General features: G+C 41.0%; 1 protein-coding gene across 1 annotated transcript; it reads right to left on the bottom strand.

The window, feature by feature from the left end:
- Positions 1–1,303: 1,303 nt before the first annotated feature.
- MS4A1 (membrane spanning 4-domains A1) lies at positions 1,304–17,017 on the bottom strand. The gene is made up of 7 exons (XM_049892115.1): positions 16,777–17,017; positions 9,562–9,733; positions 8,958–9,077; positions 7,734–7,790; positions 5,801–6,037; positions 4,761–4,862; positions 1,304–3,614 (listed from the first exon to the last, which is right to left on the bottom strand). Exons 2-7 carry the CDS (start codon positions 9,718–9,720, stop codon positions 3,396–3,398), a joined length of 894 nt encoding a protein of 297 aa, XP_049748072.1. The 5' UTR covers positions 9,721–9,733; positions 16,777–17,017; the 3' UTR covers positions 1,304–3,395.
- Positions 17,018–18,373: the final 1,356 nt, after the last annotated feature.

The raw sequence follows: 18,373 nt of genomic DNA, 5'->3' as shown, positions 1-18,373 counted from the left end.
AGGGGAGAAGGTCATATCAAGGATTATCATTCTTCTTTCACAGTAGACATTAAAGATGTCTCATATAGCTGAATGGGTGTCCGGGTTCCATACTCTCAGGGTTTCTCCAGTCTCTGTCAGGCCAGCAACCTTCTTTATATTTCAGAAGTGGAGAAAATAAGGTAGAAATAAGATCTTATCTTTTTTGAAGTTTTCCTGGTTTTATTTTTTTTCCTCTTGGACTTACACTGTCACACTTTCTTCCCTCTCTTCAAGTTCAAGGCAGGGATGTGTGAAATGTATTTCAGTTGTGTCCTGGAATGCCGAGAGTGAGGAATGCATTATCGATGACCTATTTTATGAAATTTTCCTTGGGAATGTGTATGTGTAAGAATACACTGACATGAATATTTGATGACCTGGTGTCTCAGATTGGGGTTATGTGAATATGCACTCAAAGCTATAGCAGCCTCCCATGTTCTAGAGACACAAGAGTAAGGAAGACTGGAGGAACACCAATGTTGGAATCATTTGTTGCAGATAAGAACACATATATAGTTTTATTTGTTTAAAGCTTTTTTTTTTTAAAAAAAAATTTATTGTGCTTTAAGTGAAAGTTTACAAATCAAGTCAGTCTCTCATACAAAAACTTATACACACTTTTGCTATGTACTCCTAGCTGCTCTCCCCCTAATGAGACAGCACACTCCTCTCCACCCTGTATTCCCTGTGTCCATTCAACCAGCTCCTGTCTCCCTCTGCCTTCTCATCTCACCTCTAGACAGGAGCTGCCCACAGTCTCATGTGTCTACTTGAGCCAAGGAGCTCACTCCTCACTAGTATCATTTTCTGTCTTATAGTCTAGTCCAATTCCTGTTTGAAGATTTGGCTTGAGGAATGGTTCCAGTCTTGGGCTAACAGAGGGTCTGGGGACCATGACCTCCGGGGTCCCATCAGTCTCAGTCAGACCATTAAGTCTGGTCTTTTTACGAGACTTTGAGGTCTGCATCCCACTGTTCTCCTGCTCCATAAGGGATTCTCTGTTGTGTTCCCTGTCAGAGCAGTCATTGGTGGTAGCCGGGCACCAAATAGTTCTTCTGGTCTCAGGCTGATGCAGCTTCTGGTTTATGTGGCCGTTTCTGTCTCTTGGGCTCATATCTACCCTGTGTCTTTGGTGTTCTTCATTCTCCTTTGCTCCAAGTGGGTTGAGACCAATTGATGCATCTTAGATGGCCGCTTGCTAGCATTGAAGACCCCAGACACCACTCACCAAGGTGGGATGCAGAATGTTTTCTTAATAGATTATATTATGCCAATTGCCCTAGATGTCCCCTTAAACCATGGTCCCCAGACCCCCGTCCCTGCTACTCTGGCCTTGGACGCATTTGGTTGTAGTCAGGAAGCTTATTTGCTTTTTGTTTAGTCCAGTTGTGCTGACCTCCCCTGTATTGTGTGTTGTCTTTCCCTTCACCTAAAATAGTTGTTGTCTAGTATCTAATTAGTGAATACCCTTTTTCCTCCTTACCCACCCTAGTAACCATCAAAGAATATTTTCTTCTGTGTTTAAACTTTTTCTTGAGTTCTTATAATAGCAGTCTCATACAATGTTTGTCCTTTTGCAACTGACTGATTTCACTCAGCATAACGCCTTCCAGATTCTTCCATGTTATGAGCTGTTTCATGGATTCATCATTGTTCTTAATCATTGTGTAGTATTCCATTATGTGAATATACCATAATTTATCCATTCATCTGTTGATGGGCATCTTGGTTGGTTCCATCTTTTTGCTATTGTGAACACTGCTGCGATTGTTTAAAGCCATTTTTGAGGACTATCTATACACAGAGGAATGTTCTGCCTACTTATTTTTCTAATTGCAAGAACTATCTGCCATTGGTAGTCTACATTGTCTGTATGCTTGCCACAACCTGGCAGCACTCGACATGTAAAAAATGATCAAATGTAGTTGATAGATTATAGTGATAGCTTCTTAGGTTAACATTCTTTCTGCGTAAGTATCTCTTTGATACGAACAGGAATTGAGGAGAGGGTGGCTATTTCCCAAGACTTGGCATTTCAGCTAATTATGTTATTTCCAAGCATGATCTTTCTGAGAATGTCTACAGCATTTAGCATCTGCATTAGATCATCTAAAAGCTAATTATATATCGATGTAAGTAGCTTTCCAGATGTTCTAAGTGTCTAAGCCTTTTTATTCCCAAGGGGCAAAACCTAACTTCTGATTCTTCTGTGTCACTCTCCATACTGCTCAGTGCTGGTCAGAGAGTAAAGTGCTTGATAAGACCTGTTGACTTGGCTCTAGTAGATTGAGCATTTGGAGAGGCAATTCAGTTCTTTCTAACATCACAGAATTTGAGTAAGAAAATCTGGTTATGAAACAAGTTACCTTTACTTGATTACAAATTACTTCACTTCTTTGGATCACTTGTAAAATATCAAACCCACTGTCATCGAGTTGATTTTGACTCATAGCGACCTTATAGGACAGAGTAGAACTGCCCCATAGGGTTTCCAAGTCTGTAAATCTTTATGGAAGCAGACTGTCAATTTTTCTTCTATGGAGCAGGCTGGTGTGTTCGAACCACCGACCTTTTGGTTAGTGGTTGAGCACTTTAACCACTGTGCCACCAAGACACACTTGTAAAATAGGGATAATGATTCTTTCTAGATCATGGAAGATCAAATGAAATTATTTGATAAAATACTTTGTGAACTGGAAAGCATGCTATAAATACAGTGCTGATTGTTGTTTGAGGTTTGGGTACTCATTACAACATTTTGCTTTCATTCATTTTTTCTTCTCTTGGGTCAAGGCTAGAAGTAGGTAGGCAATGCAACCAAGAGCCTAGAACAGGAGTTAGGGAAAGTTACAACAGATAGAGACATCTCCATGCATAAGCTATCCTGTTTGTAGACAAAATGGGTTGGGTATAAATAACTTAGAAGTCCCGTAATGGGGTATGGAGGCTCTAAGATTGAGTCGCAGTATCAGCCCATGAAAATATAGATGAAATAGGTTCTGTATTCCACCTATTTATTTTTACGTTCTTTAAAACAATGGTGCAAAAGGAACTCCACCAAACACACTGATGTGGAAGGAATTGAAGATAGTTTAGGAATGGCAAGGAAAAGGCTAGTGGGGGAACACATTCTGCAGCACTTATTCTTCCTTTTTTTAAAATCTAAGACAGTTGCCCAAAACAAGAAAGAAGAAAACACAATTTGCTACAATTGCTACATTCTCTGAATTAGAGACAAAAGAGTGTGGCGGTCACTCCATGCAAAGGCCAGAGAAAGAAATGTGGAGGATATACATGCATGGGGGATAAATGTGTAACTGTCTTCTTAGAAGCCATGAAGGCTAATGCTTAAAAAAAGGAAACAGAAAAATCATTTAAGGGACACTATCATTTTCTATTGGTGAAGATTCTTGATCTTGGGGAGGCTCTGGGAAGTTTATTTCTGTTTCTTCTTCTTCTTCTTCTGTGACTGGAATGATTTCAATTTCTTCTTCGTTCTTTGGTTGGGAAGATATTTCAGTTAGCTCAACCGCTTCTTCTTTTATTTCAATTGTTTGTTCTTTTTTTTCTTCAGCTGATAGGAGAACCACGTCCTAGAACACAAAAATAAACGAATGTTTCTTGATCTTTCTTGATCTTGTTATCATTGGCCTCATTCTCAACAATCTCTATAAATATTTATTGAGTACCTCCTAGTTTTTATTTCCCATCTGCCTCCAGACACAAAGATTTCCTTCCCAGGTGCTCAGATCACCTACTTACCAAAACTCAACTCTGAATAAATCCTCAAGACAAACCGGCATTTGCTACTGTGCCTGGGGGATCGTGCAGTACTGGGGGAAGAACACTGCAATGTTAGAGGAATTTAGATTCTAGTTCTCCTTTACGTTTAGTGAAAATAACCCAGGAAGAGCAATATTCTCCCTCTGATCCGGTTTTCCTCATCTACAAAATAAAGGAGTTGTGATAATTTCTAAATTCTATTCTAACATTATCTGGTTCTGAAACCGTTGATCTATCTCTGGGATATCCACATCTACCAGTTGAAGATGCTTTTGAACCAACTGTCTTGGAAGAGGAATGGGATGAAAAAGGAGGAAGAAGGGGATAATGAAAAATGAAGTTAAAGAGTCAATAGTCTTTAACTTTCAACTGTCCTGCTTTCAAACTCTAAGTATGGAGTTATGAAATCAAGATGGAAACATGACGTCGATCCGAAAAAAAGGTTAGTAAAGGCACACATATTATGAAACTGCATCTTCTGTCTGATGTTTGGACTTATTTCAAATGCGAAGACAGTTTTCCTCATCATTGGTATTTTCTGCTTTCCAGGAATATGCCAAGACTATTTTTCATGAAGCTCCCCAGTCTCAAAGTCTCATCATATTACATTATCCATAAAAGATTCTTTATAGAAGTGATTTTTTTAGAGGGAGGTTGTAGACAGAGTAGCTACTACAGGCAGCCCCAGGTCACGGATGAGATCCGTTCCTAACTGTGTCTTCAAGTGGGATTTGTAGCTAACAGGTGCCTATGGTTCTTACTTAGCATTATTTTAGTGCAATAAAAGCCTTTTCAATGATTTAAAACCTGTACTTTTTGAAAAATTTGTTGCCACTAGGGGTTGGTTCAATCAATCCTTTCAAAGTGAGGGCAAATACACATAACATTAAAGGGCAAGTACCAGTCAGTAAGTCAGAAGTTCGGATGTTTGTAACCCTGGGACTGCCTGTACTTACAGCTTCGGGTCTGGAGCACAGTCTTTTCCAGTCATTCTCGGCAATGCCAGCTGTCATAAGTTTCTGGAAGAAGGAGAAGATCAGCATCACCGCGAAAATGCCCTTAAGCAGAACAGAAGAATGAGGATGAGAATGTAATAGTGGTCCAAAGCACATAGCTGAGGTTTAGTAAATGACTTTTGAACAAAATTAAATGATTGAAGGGCCAATTCCTTAGGTGATTAAGGGCTAGTTGTGACAACTACTACTAGTATAGAAGACCAGAAAAACCAGTTGCTGTTGATTTTGGCTCAAGATGACCCTCTGTGTGTCAGAGTAGAACCTTGCCCCATAGGATTTTCGATGGCTGATTTTTCAGGAACAGATCATGAGGTCTTTCTTCCAAGGTATATCTGGGTAGACTTGAACCTCCAAACTTTCAGTTAGCTGCCAAATGTGTTAACCATTTGCACCACTCGGGGCAGTATCTTTGTAATTCTAACACAGCAAATGGTTAATGTATGTTGCAGGGATAATCATTTGAAAAATCAATTTTACATAGAAGAGGATATTTACTAAACCTCAATTAAATTGTATTTGGTTTTAGTTGTTGTGGTATCATGCCATGGAAGCCTCTCTAGACTTGCCAGGTGCAGTTTTTTGCCCTTTAAACCCTGCATTAAAAACTCCTTGAGGCAAAAGATGTTTGTAACAACTAAATTATTTCCTTCCATCATGCATCCTACTTAATCAATGGTAGTAATATTAACACCATTAATAATAACAATAAATAATAATAGCAAACACATAGCACTTTCTATGTACCACACACAGTTCTAGGTGCTTTGAATATATTAAGTCACTTATTCCTCAAACCAATCCTGTAAGTACTGTTATCATCCCCCTTTTATAGTTGAGCAAATTGAGGCAGTGTGTAGTAAAACTTTGTCCAAGACCACATTGTTAGTAAGTAGTGGATCCAGGTAGTTTGGATCTAAAGCTGATGGTCATAATAAAATGCCATACTTCTTCCCTGGAAAGAAATCCAGTTTCACACTTACCAGGAACACAGATCGTATGCTGTAACAGTATTGTGTAGACAGAGAGTTTTTCTCAGAGGCCATAGCTGGTTCACAGTTGTATATATTAATAAGTGGTTTGTCAGCTTTAATAAAATACAGACTCTCCATTTTAAAAAAATGGGAGAGTGTAATATTAAATATGTCCATGATCAAAAGAATTATTCCAGAAATGGCAGCGAAGAGGCTCAGCGAATTCATTACCATTTTCCCTTTGACCTAAAATGGTGACACAAAGATTTGTTTATTGGGTTTGATTTCCATTTGGAGAATATAAGCTGTGAAGGAATTCCAGATACTATAGTTCTGTCTCACAAAGGTACTATATTAAAATCATACTATGGTTCTTATCTCAGAACCTTGAGCTTGCTCACTTGTTCCTTTCTCAGTCTTCCCTTATTTTATACTACCACCACCTATTTCTCCTTGGAAAATCTATGGGGCAGTTGTACTCTGTCCTATAGGGTCGCTATGAGTCGGAATCGACTTGATGGCACTGGGTTTTTTTTTTTTTTTTGACCACCTATTGAGATTATCAAGTCAAGGTTCTAGGAGTGACCCTTAATTCTTATATCCTGTATCATTGTATTTCCTTCAATGTCACTGCCACCATCCTACTAGGCATTCACTAAATATCCATTGAATAAATGAAGATAAATAGTATCCAGGTTATTTTCTGTCTGCATTAGAAGGTAGAAGGAAGAGAGGAAGGAAGTTCTTCCGCCACACTGAAGTGGGATGATGTTGTGGGTATAGATAGAGAAGGAGCAGATAGAACCTTCTAGGTCTGTACCATCAAATGGAAACAAGCAACACCACCACCACCAAAACCTAACTCTTTCCTGAAATAGGCTGTCAGCCTCAGTCAACCATCTTTCAAGATAAAATTATAGCTGATGTCTCTGGGGAGGACAGATAAGAGAAGGTGGGTGTAGGACTGATAAAATGTTGAAACAGGAAATATATGTAAAGAGTACCATAGTAATTTGTGATCTCTGATGTTTATTTTAGGGCATACATGTTTCACCTCTGACCTACAGAGAGCTAGTCCGTACATCTGGCTGTATTTGGAGAACAGAATAATTTGGTCTTTATAAACAATTTTTTTCCCCCAAAACTGAATTTGTCAGTCTACCTGTAGAGAGGAGCCATCTCAACCCAGCCAGTCCCTCACTTACTTTGAAGGTTACTCAACTTGGTAATGGCTTAGAAGGTATAAGAGAGTGTTAAGGGAGAATTGTCTTCAAATTGTAGTTGGGAGGAGAATGCAGGTGAGGTCCTGACCCAAAAGGGATAGAATCCGGAGCTCTGTGTAACAGCCCATTCCTGGGTGTAAATGAGTCTCAGGGTTATATGAACCAACTGTACTGTGGTAGGATTATATGAACAAACTGCGCTGTGTAGCTCTTCACAGCCTCTAAAGCACTTTCACATATGTGACTACATTTTATCCTCAAGCCAATTTAGCGTGGCAGCAAAGACTGACTTCCATTTTACAGGTAAAAACTCAGAGGTGCAGAGAAGTGAACTGACCTACTCAAGGTTACACCTAAACATTAACTTAGAACTTGAATCAATTACAGTATTGATCAGATGATTTTCCTAAATGGTGGTCTGGGATAAATGACACAGTTTTCAAAAAGATACATTATTCTTACACAGCATTTAACATTCACAAGACTAAAGCATGTTCTTCAGAGATCTGTCTTTAATTCTGTTTCCATGGGCATAGTTCATGTAGATCTCATTTCCAAACTTTTTAATGAATAAAATTACAACAGGATTGTGGAGGATCCTTTTATTTTTAGGGTTGAGAGAGAACTCAATTCTACTGTGATCTTAAGGCTCCCTGTTTTCAACTGAGGGAATAAACATTTCTCTGATGTGTGGGGAAGAAGGACATATAATTACTTGCCAAACTATTCCTGGGATTTTTCTCTGCTGCTATCAGAAGTGATCCAGAAATGATAAACTGCAAAAAAAGAAGGGATGGGTGGAGAAGAGGGTGGGGAGAGAAGGGGAGAGGCAGAGAGGGAGATCACTATTTAACATTGTTTTTTTTTTTTTTTTACTAGTTGTAAAGAAGCCATTCAGACCTTCAGTCATTTTCACTAAACTATCCACCCATTCTTACTGGATCCATTCATTTTTCAGCAGTCGTAATTCTCCTTTATTCAGGCTCAACTACATTTAATCCGTCCCCTTTATTCAACCATCTGGGGGGCTGTGACTAGGAATATTGTAAGGCAATGAGGTAGGACCCACATTTTCACTTCAATTAATACTCACATTGTGAATTTCAAAGGTTTGCTTTTTTTTTTAAATTCATGGAATTGCATTTTAGGGTTCACAATTATGTAAATGACTTTGATGCCCATGAAGAATCAATCAATATAGAAGGAAGTACTTGACCAGAGTGTCATAGGCACTTCATTAAAGTGTTGGTTGCTACAGGAAATAATGATTATTTTTTATCTTCCTTTTCTAATGTTCGAGCTGTTAAATGGAGGAAATTTTTGTTCTATCCCATCTCTCCTTGTTTGGAAAATTTTACTCCCAGACCCAACTTTATAGTGACAACTATAAAACTGTCACAGTGAAAGAACCATCACTGCCCCATATACCAAGACAGGGCTATAAGCTTGGAAAACGTACACAAAACAGCCAAAAGGAGTGCTGCTTTGCTGATAAGCAAAAGGAGATTTTTGTAGGATGGGACTAATTTCACCAAGTGCCATAGTAAGTAATCAGAATTTTAGTGAAGAGGGAGCAGGTAGGAAGAAGCAGAATGTTCCTGCTCCTTCTTCCTTTCTAAACCACCATGCCATACAGTCCAAATGTCTAGCTTCCTGCCCCAAATTGACTTTGGAGAAGTCCTGCATTGAACAATCTTCCTTTCTCGTGTAGATCCATGCAGGGTATCTTTCCCTGAATTCTGATGAAGCATAAGCCTGACTCTCAACCACAGGATGCACGCTTAATGCAGTCAAACCTCTCTTCCCATGAAAGTACTTTAACCTGATATCCTATTTCCTACCCATGTACTTCCCTCAACACAGAAACAATCTGATGTATGTCTGTGGGGCTTTTTCATATTTTGTATGCATCACTCCCCAAATGGTGGTTATTTTCTACTTACCATAGTGCCTCCCCAGAGAGGGTACCAGACAGTCACACAGATGGGTGCGTAGATCCCTATGGGGATCATCAGGAGACCCCCCAGAGCAAAATGGAAGAGCCCATTCATGATCTGGACAGCCTGGGGAGAGAATAGAGACGGTGATGGATGAACTGAAATCATCGTCGAGTTAGAAGGCAAGGTAAGGCTGGAAGTCCTTGCTACTGACTTGGGTCAGTGTAAAATGTCTGAAAGAAGCTACAAAGGTGCCAAGACCTTTGTCTTCTGTTATTCAGACCAGTTTTGCCGATCACCTGGGACATTTCCAAGGAAGCAGACATTCCTGGGATGCTGGACCAAACTGGGATGGGTGGCCCCTAAATACACAAGCCCCAATATCAATGCCAATAACAATCCTAAAAGGGGGCATAAGATCACACTGAGGTGATCTAGGTAATCACTTTCATGATACACCCCAGATTTGGCCCACTGTGTCAGGCATAGAAAATACCTCTGGTTGGATCAAATATCTTCAAGTTGATTAGAATTCTGTGCCTGGCCCACAGCATCAGTTTCAGTAGGCCAGAGAGTTCCTAGGGTATGGAACGGAAGGCAACTGACTTACCCCCAAAGCCTTAGACTCCCTCATGAAGAAGTGTTGTGCAGGGCCCACCACTGAAGGCATCCTCTGAGGATTTATTTTCTGAACAGGGTACATATCAATAGGGCTTTTCATAGGCTCTGCTGGGAGAGTTCCACTCAGTGAATTTCTGGGTGTCGTCATTTCACTCTCAAAGCTTCAAAAAATAAAACAAATGATAAAATGAAGGGAGATACATAAAGACTGTTGGCCATCTTTGATCTTGTGTCATGCATCTGAATACTTTGCATTCCCTCTATGGGTGTCAGTGAAGCATCTTCCTAGTGGCCTGAGATCTGAGGCAAGGTCTACTGCTGAGTCCTGAGAAAGGTTCTGGAGGAGGCAGCTCAGTCAAGGACATATGGTCCCAGTATTATATGTAGAGAACACCATGCTCATAGCCCACATGTCCTGTTTGCCTTTCATCTCTGAATGCTTTTCTTAGGCTTTAATATTGGACAATGTATTTTTTTTATTGACTTTTCCTTGTCTTTTTGTTTATTCCTCTTTGTCCAGTATGGCGGACCAGAGACATCATGACCAAGTATAGTGAGGATTGCCGATGGAATCGGGGAGCTAATTCTAGTCCTCCCTATGCCTCTAACACCAGCTCTCTGTCAGTTTATCATTCTATGGTGGCTTGTGTGTTACTATGATGCTGGAAACTATGCCACAAGTATTTCAAATACCAGTAGGGTCACCTATGGTGGACAACTTTCAGTGGAGCTTCCAGACAAAGACATACTAGGAAGAAAGAGGCCTGGCAATCTACTTCCTAAAATTAGCCAATGAAAACACAATGGATCACAACAGAATACTTTCCAGTGTAGTGCTGGAAGATGAGCCCCCTAGGTTGAAAGTCACTCAAAATACACAGTGGCTGCAACAACGGACTTAAGCATATCTATGATTGTGAAGATGGTACAGGGCCACACAATGTTTCATTCTGTCATACATGGGGTCTCCATTAGTTGGAGCTGACCCAAAAGCAGCTAACAATGACTCAGCCTCTAACTCTGTGACCTTGAGCATACCACTCCAAGAAGGCCTCGTAACGCTCTATGTAGAACTGTGGCCTCCTGAGTCAGATTGTTCAGGTTTAAATCACAGTTCTTCTATTTGCTGTGAGCCTTTGGGCAAGTCCTTTAAATTCTCTGGGCCTTAGGTTTTTCAACTGTACAATCGGAATAGTAATAATTCTTGTTTCATAGGCTGCTATAAGACTTAAGTTGTCTCATGGTCTTTGGATGACTGATTTTTTTTTTTTTTTTTTTAATTCAGGTATAGCTCAAATAAAGATCCCTGGTGGTGCAGTGGTTAAATGTTTGGCTGCTAACCAAAAGGTCGGTGCTTGGAACCCACCGGCTGCTCCACGGGAGAAAGATGTGGCAATTTGCTTCCATAAAGCTCACATCCCTGGAAACCCTATGGGGCAGTCCTGCTCTGTCCTATAGGGTTGCTATGAGTTGGAATTGACCCACTTTTGGTTTTGGTTTGGTAGCTCAAATGCCACCTCTTAAGAGAAGCTTTTCCTGAACCTACAATCCTAGCTTCTCTCTTTCTTAGAGATTTATTTATTTATGCCAACTAAAACCAAACCAAACCAAACCCTGTGCTGTCAAGTTGATTCCAACTCATGGAGACCCCATGTGCTTCAGAGTGGAACTGTGGTCCTTAGGGTTTTTCTGACTGTAATCTTATGAAAGTAGGTCACCAGGCTTTTCTTCTGAGGTGCCACTGGGTGGATTGGAACCTCCAACCGTTTCATTAGTAGGTGAGAACAAACCATTTGCATCACTCATATGAATTTCATTGGATCTTGCCTCTGTTCTGGGGATCTCTCCCTGGAGACACATCTTTGGTCTTGTCTTTACTGAGGGTAAGTCATGTAAGGTGTCTTTGAGACCAAGACAGTCGGCCTAGCTTGCTTATCTCACCAAAGTCGCAAGTGCTAAGTAATGACAGGGATGCCCTAAGACAGGTGGTTGTGAGTCTACAGGTCTCACATGTGCACCCACTTTAGAGTTTACAGGGAGCCCTGATGGCACAGTGGTTAAGAGTTTGGCTGCTAACCAACAGTAACCAAAAGGTCGGTCGGCAATTTGAATCCACCAGCTGCTCCTTGGAAACCCTATGGGGCAGTTTTTTTTTTTTTTTTTGTAAGGTTGTTACGAGTCAGAATCCACTCAACAGCAAGAAGTTTTATAATTTACAGAGAGATTTCACATCTGTCATCTCATTTGCACCTCACAGAGTAGACCAAGTATAAGACATTGCCCCTATTTTGCAGATGAGGAAATAGGCACAGCAAAGTTAAGGAACTTGTTCAAGGTGATATGACAATTACAGATTTAAAACGAGGATTTAGTTCTGTCTAATTAGGGCTGCTCTGATGCTCTTTCCATGGTCTTACCAGACTGCTTTGTTCTCCGTGAGGAATAGGAATTCAGCCTTGTTCTTATGATCACCTCCCTTTTCCTTCAAGTGTATGTGGTATTCTAGTGATTATAAAGCTACCGATTAGTATCTGGAGAAGAACATCATGCTTCGTAAAGTAGAGGGTCAGCGAAAAAGAGGAAGACTCTCAAGCAGATGGATTGATTGACATAGTGGCTGCAACAATGGGCTCAAGCATAACAACAATTGTGAGGATGGTGCAGGACTGGGCAGTGTTTCATTCTGTTGTGCTGAGGGTCACTATGAGTCGGAATCAACTCGAGGACACTAACAACAACAACAAAGCAATTGAAAACAGAATATTTGTCTAGGGCATGGGCTGGAGGGGAGGGAGTACACTGACTGTACTTCTCACTTGATTTTGCCCCAGCCTTAGATTAGCAGTAGTCATGTGGTACTGGGGATTTGCTTTCTACCACAAACCACCCCACAAGACCACCAGCACAAAAGGGAATATGTTAATACAGCCCACTCGAGTTTACAAACTGATTCTGGTCACCAGACAGAATTTTTAGAGCTAGTCAGTTCTCAGAAACTACTCTGGTCATTTGACAAATTAAGAAATTGTAGCCCAGGGATGGGGCGTGTCTTGTTAAAGACCTCACACTTACTGACAAAGCCAAACCAGGAGGCAGTCACACCACGACTTTGAGGTTGATGCTATTTCTGCTGTACCACAATCTAGACTAGATAATTATAGTTGTTTACTGAGCACTTTGCATGGCAGGAATATGGTATATGCTCTTTCCCATTCTCTGAATGCCTTCCTTACTAAGTGGGTATTTTGTCTTCATTTTGTAGATGTGGAGTTGGAGGTTCAGAGAGGACAATTCATTTCCCCAAGATCCCATAGCAAGTTATGGAATGAGCTTGGAGCCAGCACACTCCTCTCCGAAGGGGTCATTTTTGTGAGGACAACTTAAAGAGCAAAGGTCACCGATTGTTTGGATGGAGGGAGGTATTTGGATTATAATTTTTAATTTCACCTTATTCATCAACAGCTTGATTGAGGCTGTGTCTGCATTATTGTGTAAGCAAAATCAAGTTTTTTACACTGGGTGGTGATGGTAATGACCATTGAGGGACAAATATATTATTTCTATTTATTAAAATGGTGTTTCACCATTGACCACTGTATTTCTACAGAGTGTTCAACAAGTATCACTGTGAAATATCAGTGTATAAACACAAATGTGATTGTTTCTCTGTGTTATTTCATTTTTCATATACGCTTTCAACTTTTTTTTTTATAGTAGGGCATTGTACGCTGACAGTATAATGAAAACAATGTCATTCCGTGGGAATATATGAAACTAGACCATGTATATCTAAAAATATTGTAGATTCCTGAAAACTTGCCTGTTTTTTCAGTTGTTCACAATGACTTTAAAATAGTGCCAGACACATAGTTAGAGTCAAAGACTAGTTGGTAGGTTAATGCAGGTTACTTGTCCACATTGATCAAAATATAATAGTATATATCTATTTTTTGCTCAACTATATAAAAAAAATTTTTTTTATATTAAAATTAGAACTCTGTTACACGCTGCCCCATTTTATTACTTGAAGCAACTTCTGCAAAAAAAAAAGAATTTTTTTTTTTTTAAAGGCACCCTTGTTTTGGTGTCTCCTCACTGAAGAAGATCTCACAGCCTTGATGGGAGGTTGTTGGAATAATGACTCTGGGTCCAATAGTCCTACTAAGTTCAAAGCTACCTCACTTTCATTACCTTGACTTCCTCCTTTGCTGCTCAACATAGCTTTTTATCTTTATTCTTTCTGGCCTTCTTTTCACTTATTTCTGAGGAAGAACATTCTTATTTTTCTTCTACTTGTTCTCAGCCCATCACCTCCCACCATGACATCTTCTTTGCATTTTCAGCCTCTCACTCAATTTGTTGTGCTGGTAGCAGAAAGAGCTGCTTCCAACTTCGTTGGTTTATAGGCTTGTGGTCTGACTATAAAACCAGAAAAAAACTCAGCTGCTGTCACTCATGGTGACCCCATGTGTTTCAGAGTAGAACAGCTCTGTAGAGTTTTTATGGCTCCAACCTTTCGGAAGTAGATCACGGGGTCTTCTGAGGCACCCCTGGTTGGGTTCCAGTGGCCAACGTTTTAGTTAGTAGCCCAGCATTTAACCATTTGTGGCATCCAAGATCTCTCCATAAATATACTCTAATATTTGCCTTACCCATTTTATAGTATTGTTTTAAGAATTTGAGATAATTTTCAATTTATAAAGTACTAAACACTCAAAGAATAGTTGTTATTACCAGATCTTTATGAATAACATGTTCTGTGGGGTCTCCCTGTCTCAAAGCTGTGTTCCTTTAGCAATGTCCTCAGCCACTGCCCGTTCTCCCCCTCTTATAACCCCACCTTAAAAGCTTAGCATTCCACTCTCTTCTTCCACTTCCTCACCACCCACTCATTCCTCCATGCTTTGCATCCAGTTTCAGCCAGAGCCACTCAATTGAAACTTCTGGTCCTCTTTAAGGACTGTGCTGCAAAACCAATGACCTCAGCTGGCTTTATTTCTATTTTCCTTCACACCCAGGCTTAAAAGGTTAGAGACATATTTCCCTTCAGCTCCCTCACCTCCCATGTTCAATTCATTGCCAAGTCATGCCATCTCTGCCTCTGCAGCATCTCTTGAGTGTGGATGTTTTTTCCACTTCCAGTGTCACACCATGAGTTTCATTTTCATTTTCTCTCCTGGTCTAGCACAAAAATCTTATTTTTCTGCCTTCAATTTCTTTTTTCTTATTCATCCTGGCCAAGACTACTAGATCGAACTCCCTAAGTCAGTGCTATCCTCATGCACTCCCTGAGCGTAAAGTCTTTCCCTGACCTGCCGTTGCCTCCAGGATAAAACCTTGCTTCACCTAGTCCCTCAGTTCAGCCCTACATAACTTTCTAAGCTCTCTCGCACTACTCCCCCAATTGCTGCTGCTCCGGACATGCCTCTTGCTCTCTTCTCTGAATGTCTCCGAACTTGGAAATCCTCCTCCCTCCATTCCCATCACTTTGAGCGAAACTCCAGTTATACATTCACATCACCCAAGGCCTTATGAAGCTGATCCAGCTCTCCTTACCTGATTGCTAAGATTTCTCCTCTGAAGCTCATAGCTCCTTGCAGTCCTTCTCACCAGCTGTTTTCTTATATACCATAACTTCTCTAAACACCCATTGCCATCGAGTCGATTCTGACTCATAGCGACCCCATAGGACGGAGTAGAACTGCCCCATAGGGTTTCCAAGGAGCGCCTGGAGGATTTGAACTGCTGCCCTTTTGGTTAGTAGCTGTAGCTCTTAATCACTACGTCTTCAGGTTTTCTATAACTTCTCTGATGGAGTATAAATTGCTTAAAGGAACCTCTTCCCTGGAGTACATACTCGGTAAGCATTAGCTCAATGAACATTAAATCATACATTAAATTGGACTACTTCCTCAGGGCAGCTTTGCAAATGCATAGGATGCCAGGTGAAAAGGTGTTTATTTCACTTCACCTGACAATCAGAGACATCAAGCCATTTTATGGAAAGCAGGGAAGGGGAATCATATTATATGCTGGTTTTAGGAAACAGTGGCGCCCTGGTGGCACAGTGGTTAACTGCTGGGCTGCTAATTAAAAGGTTGGCAGTTCCAATCTACCAGCCGCTCCTTGGAAACCCTAAGGGGCAGTTCTAGTCTGTCCTATAGGTCGCTATGAGTCAGAATCGACTTGTCAGCAATGAGTTTTTGATTTTAGGAAACAATTGTGGCCATGGTTAGCACTCATCAAGGAGCCCTGGTAGAGTAGCGGTTAAACACTCAGTGGCTAGCCGAAAGGCCGGCGGTTCTAACCCACTAGCCGCACTGCGGGAGAAAGATGTGGCAGTTTGCTTCTGTAAAGATTAAAACCCACTGCCATTGAGTCGATTCCCACTCATAGATTACAGCCTTGGAAACCTTATGGGGCAGTTCTCCTCTGTCCTAAAGGGTCTCTGTGAGTCGCGGTCGACTCAATGGCAATGGGTTTGGTTTTGTTTGGGTTTCAACATTCATCTTGTTTCCTTCTTTAGAGCTTCTTCTAGTCTCCACTGCCCATTCTCTATGCTTCTCAGGTGATTGGTTTTAGGCAGGATTTTGGCTCAGATTGGTGTCCCTCAACCTCATCCAGAAAATGTTAACCTGTAACACTTAATAAGGCCTAGGGGTATTTATATTCAATGGGATACCATTGGAGACAAAAGCCTTTACTGCAAGAGGAATGGAGTTATTTTCATTATAGCCACGACTGATGGCTTTCTTATTTGGTACCGAGCAATTCTAAGAGCTGCAGGATTTTAGCTCATTTAATCTTCATAAGTATTATCATTGCCTCCATTTTATAGATGAAGAAGCTGAGGCACAGAGAGGTATTGTAATTTGCGCAAAGTTATACATTGCTTGTAAATGGTGGAGCTGAGGTTGGAACCCAGCAGGTTAGAAACCATGTTTTTTAATCTACATGCTGTAACCTACTATCACCCTGGAATGACTCGTAGTTGGTTGCCCAGAGTGATTCTTGAGGGTGCGAGTGGTTAAGAAAGCGGGTAAACAGTGAGCCTTGATATCATCCCTCAAATTCTGAAACCAGCAGAAATCCTGACCAGGGAAACCCTAGGATTACAGTGAGAATTTCCAGGCTCCAAAACTAAACCATGAATCATTTATCATTCCCCGTTTAGATATTTAAATAAAGCAAATTGGTTCCTTACCTTGTCTCCAAGTCCTCAGGGCTCAAGAGCGGATTTAGATAACGTCTGCAAGTTCAGTTTGATGCTGCCAGTTTTTCACAAATGTGGGGAGAGAGGGCAAGTGAGATAGGCCAGGCCTGGGGCTGGGATATCTGATAGATACCAGGTGACGGAAATCAGTAACTTCTGCCACCTTGGGCTTCGCCCCAATTACTTTGGTTTAACACACTCTTACCAGTGTCGAAGGAAGTACAAAAAAGTTTCTGCCTTACCAGGAGGTTTCAGTTCTTGAAAAAGACCCCAGGGGACTGCCTGGTGAGCTTCACACTACCTTAAGTGGAAGAATTTTGCAGCCCCCACCCTGTAAGCAGGTGTGGATGGTGGGTCCCCAAGGACAAGAAGGACTCCAGAAATTCTCCAGAGATGGTTTGGTTGGACTGACATTTACCTTTTTACTTCACTTTTGAGGGTGAGTAAGTGGAGAGGAGGCATCCATGCAGATAAATTCAAGAATCATTGAGTCCACACACTTGGGAGTGTTGAATATAGTGGTCTCCAGATATTTATTTCATTAGAGATGCAGGGGTATAGTTAGGTGATTATTTGCCTAGCTAATCTTAATCTAAAGGGCTTAGATATGATGGTTCTATTTTAACATTAAAACCAGCTGCCATTGCATCAATTCCAACTCATGGTGACCCCATGTGTTTTCAGAGTAGAACTGCACTCCATAGGGTTTTCAGTGGCTATGATCTTTAAGAGGAGCCCTGGCGGTACAGTGGTTAAGTGCTTGGCTACTAACTGAAAGGTCGGCTATTCAAACCTACCAAGTGTATCGTGGGAGAAAGATGTGGCAGTCTGCTTCTGTAAAGATTTGTGGCTTTGAAACCCCATGGGGAAGTTCTATTCTGCCTTATAGGGTCAATTGATTATGAGCCAGAATTGACTCGATGGCAGTGGGTTTGGTTTAGTTTGGTACAATCTTTCAGAAGTAGATCACCAGGGCCACCTTCTTAGTCCATCTTAGTTTGGAAGCTCAGCTGAAAGCTGTTCAGCATCATAGCAATACACAAGCCTTTACTGACAGACAGTGGTGGCTGTGAGTGAGATGCATTGGCTAGGAATTGAACCTGGGTCTTCTGCATGGGAACATAGCATAGTAGTGGCTCCACAATTGCTAACCCTCATTATTCTTACTATTCTAGTTGTTGTAATAAGTGACTCTTGGCATTGATGATCTTACAGCATCGATGTAAAATTTGTGGTCCAAGGCACTGCCAACCAGCTCCTCTTTCCATACAGCAATGTAGTAGGAGCCACTGGGTGGAGCCACTTGGAGAAATCAGCAGGAGATGTCATGAAGCAGAGAATTCGATGACTTGCTATGAGACCCTGGGCTCTGTACAGAGGCAACCCACATTGCTGTTCATTAGTTGAATGAATGCATGACTAACAGAGAAGGTGAATGACCACGTGAATTAAGGAGAGGAGGCGATGGCATTGTATTGAGGAAGGGTGTGTTTCAGCAGCTAAAATGTCGCCAGCCCCCTCACCCCCAACTTTGAATCACTCCCTTTTGCTGCAGAATTCTCAGCCTTAAGATTCTATGCTCCTTTTG

The sequence above is a fragment of the Elephas maximus genome, chromosome 7 (genome assembly GCF_024166365.1).
Source record: "Elephas maximus indicus isolate mEleMax1 chromosome 7, mEleMax1 primary haplotype, whole genome shotgun sequence".
Lineage (NCBI taxonomy): Eukaryota > Metazoa > Chordata > Mammalia > Proboscidea > Elephantidae > Elephas > Elephas maximus.
Note: the sequence above shows the minus strand (reverse complement) of the source record. Positions and strands in the feature narration are given on the sequence as shown.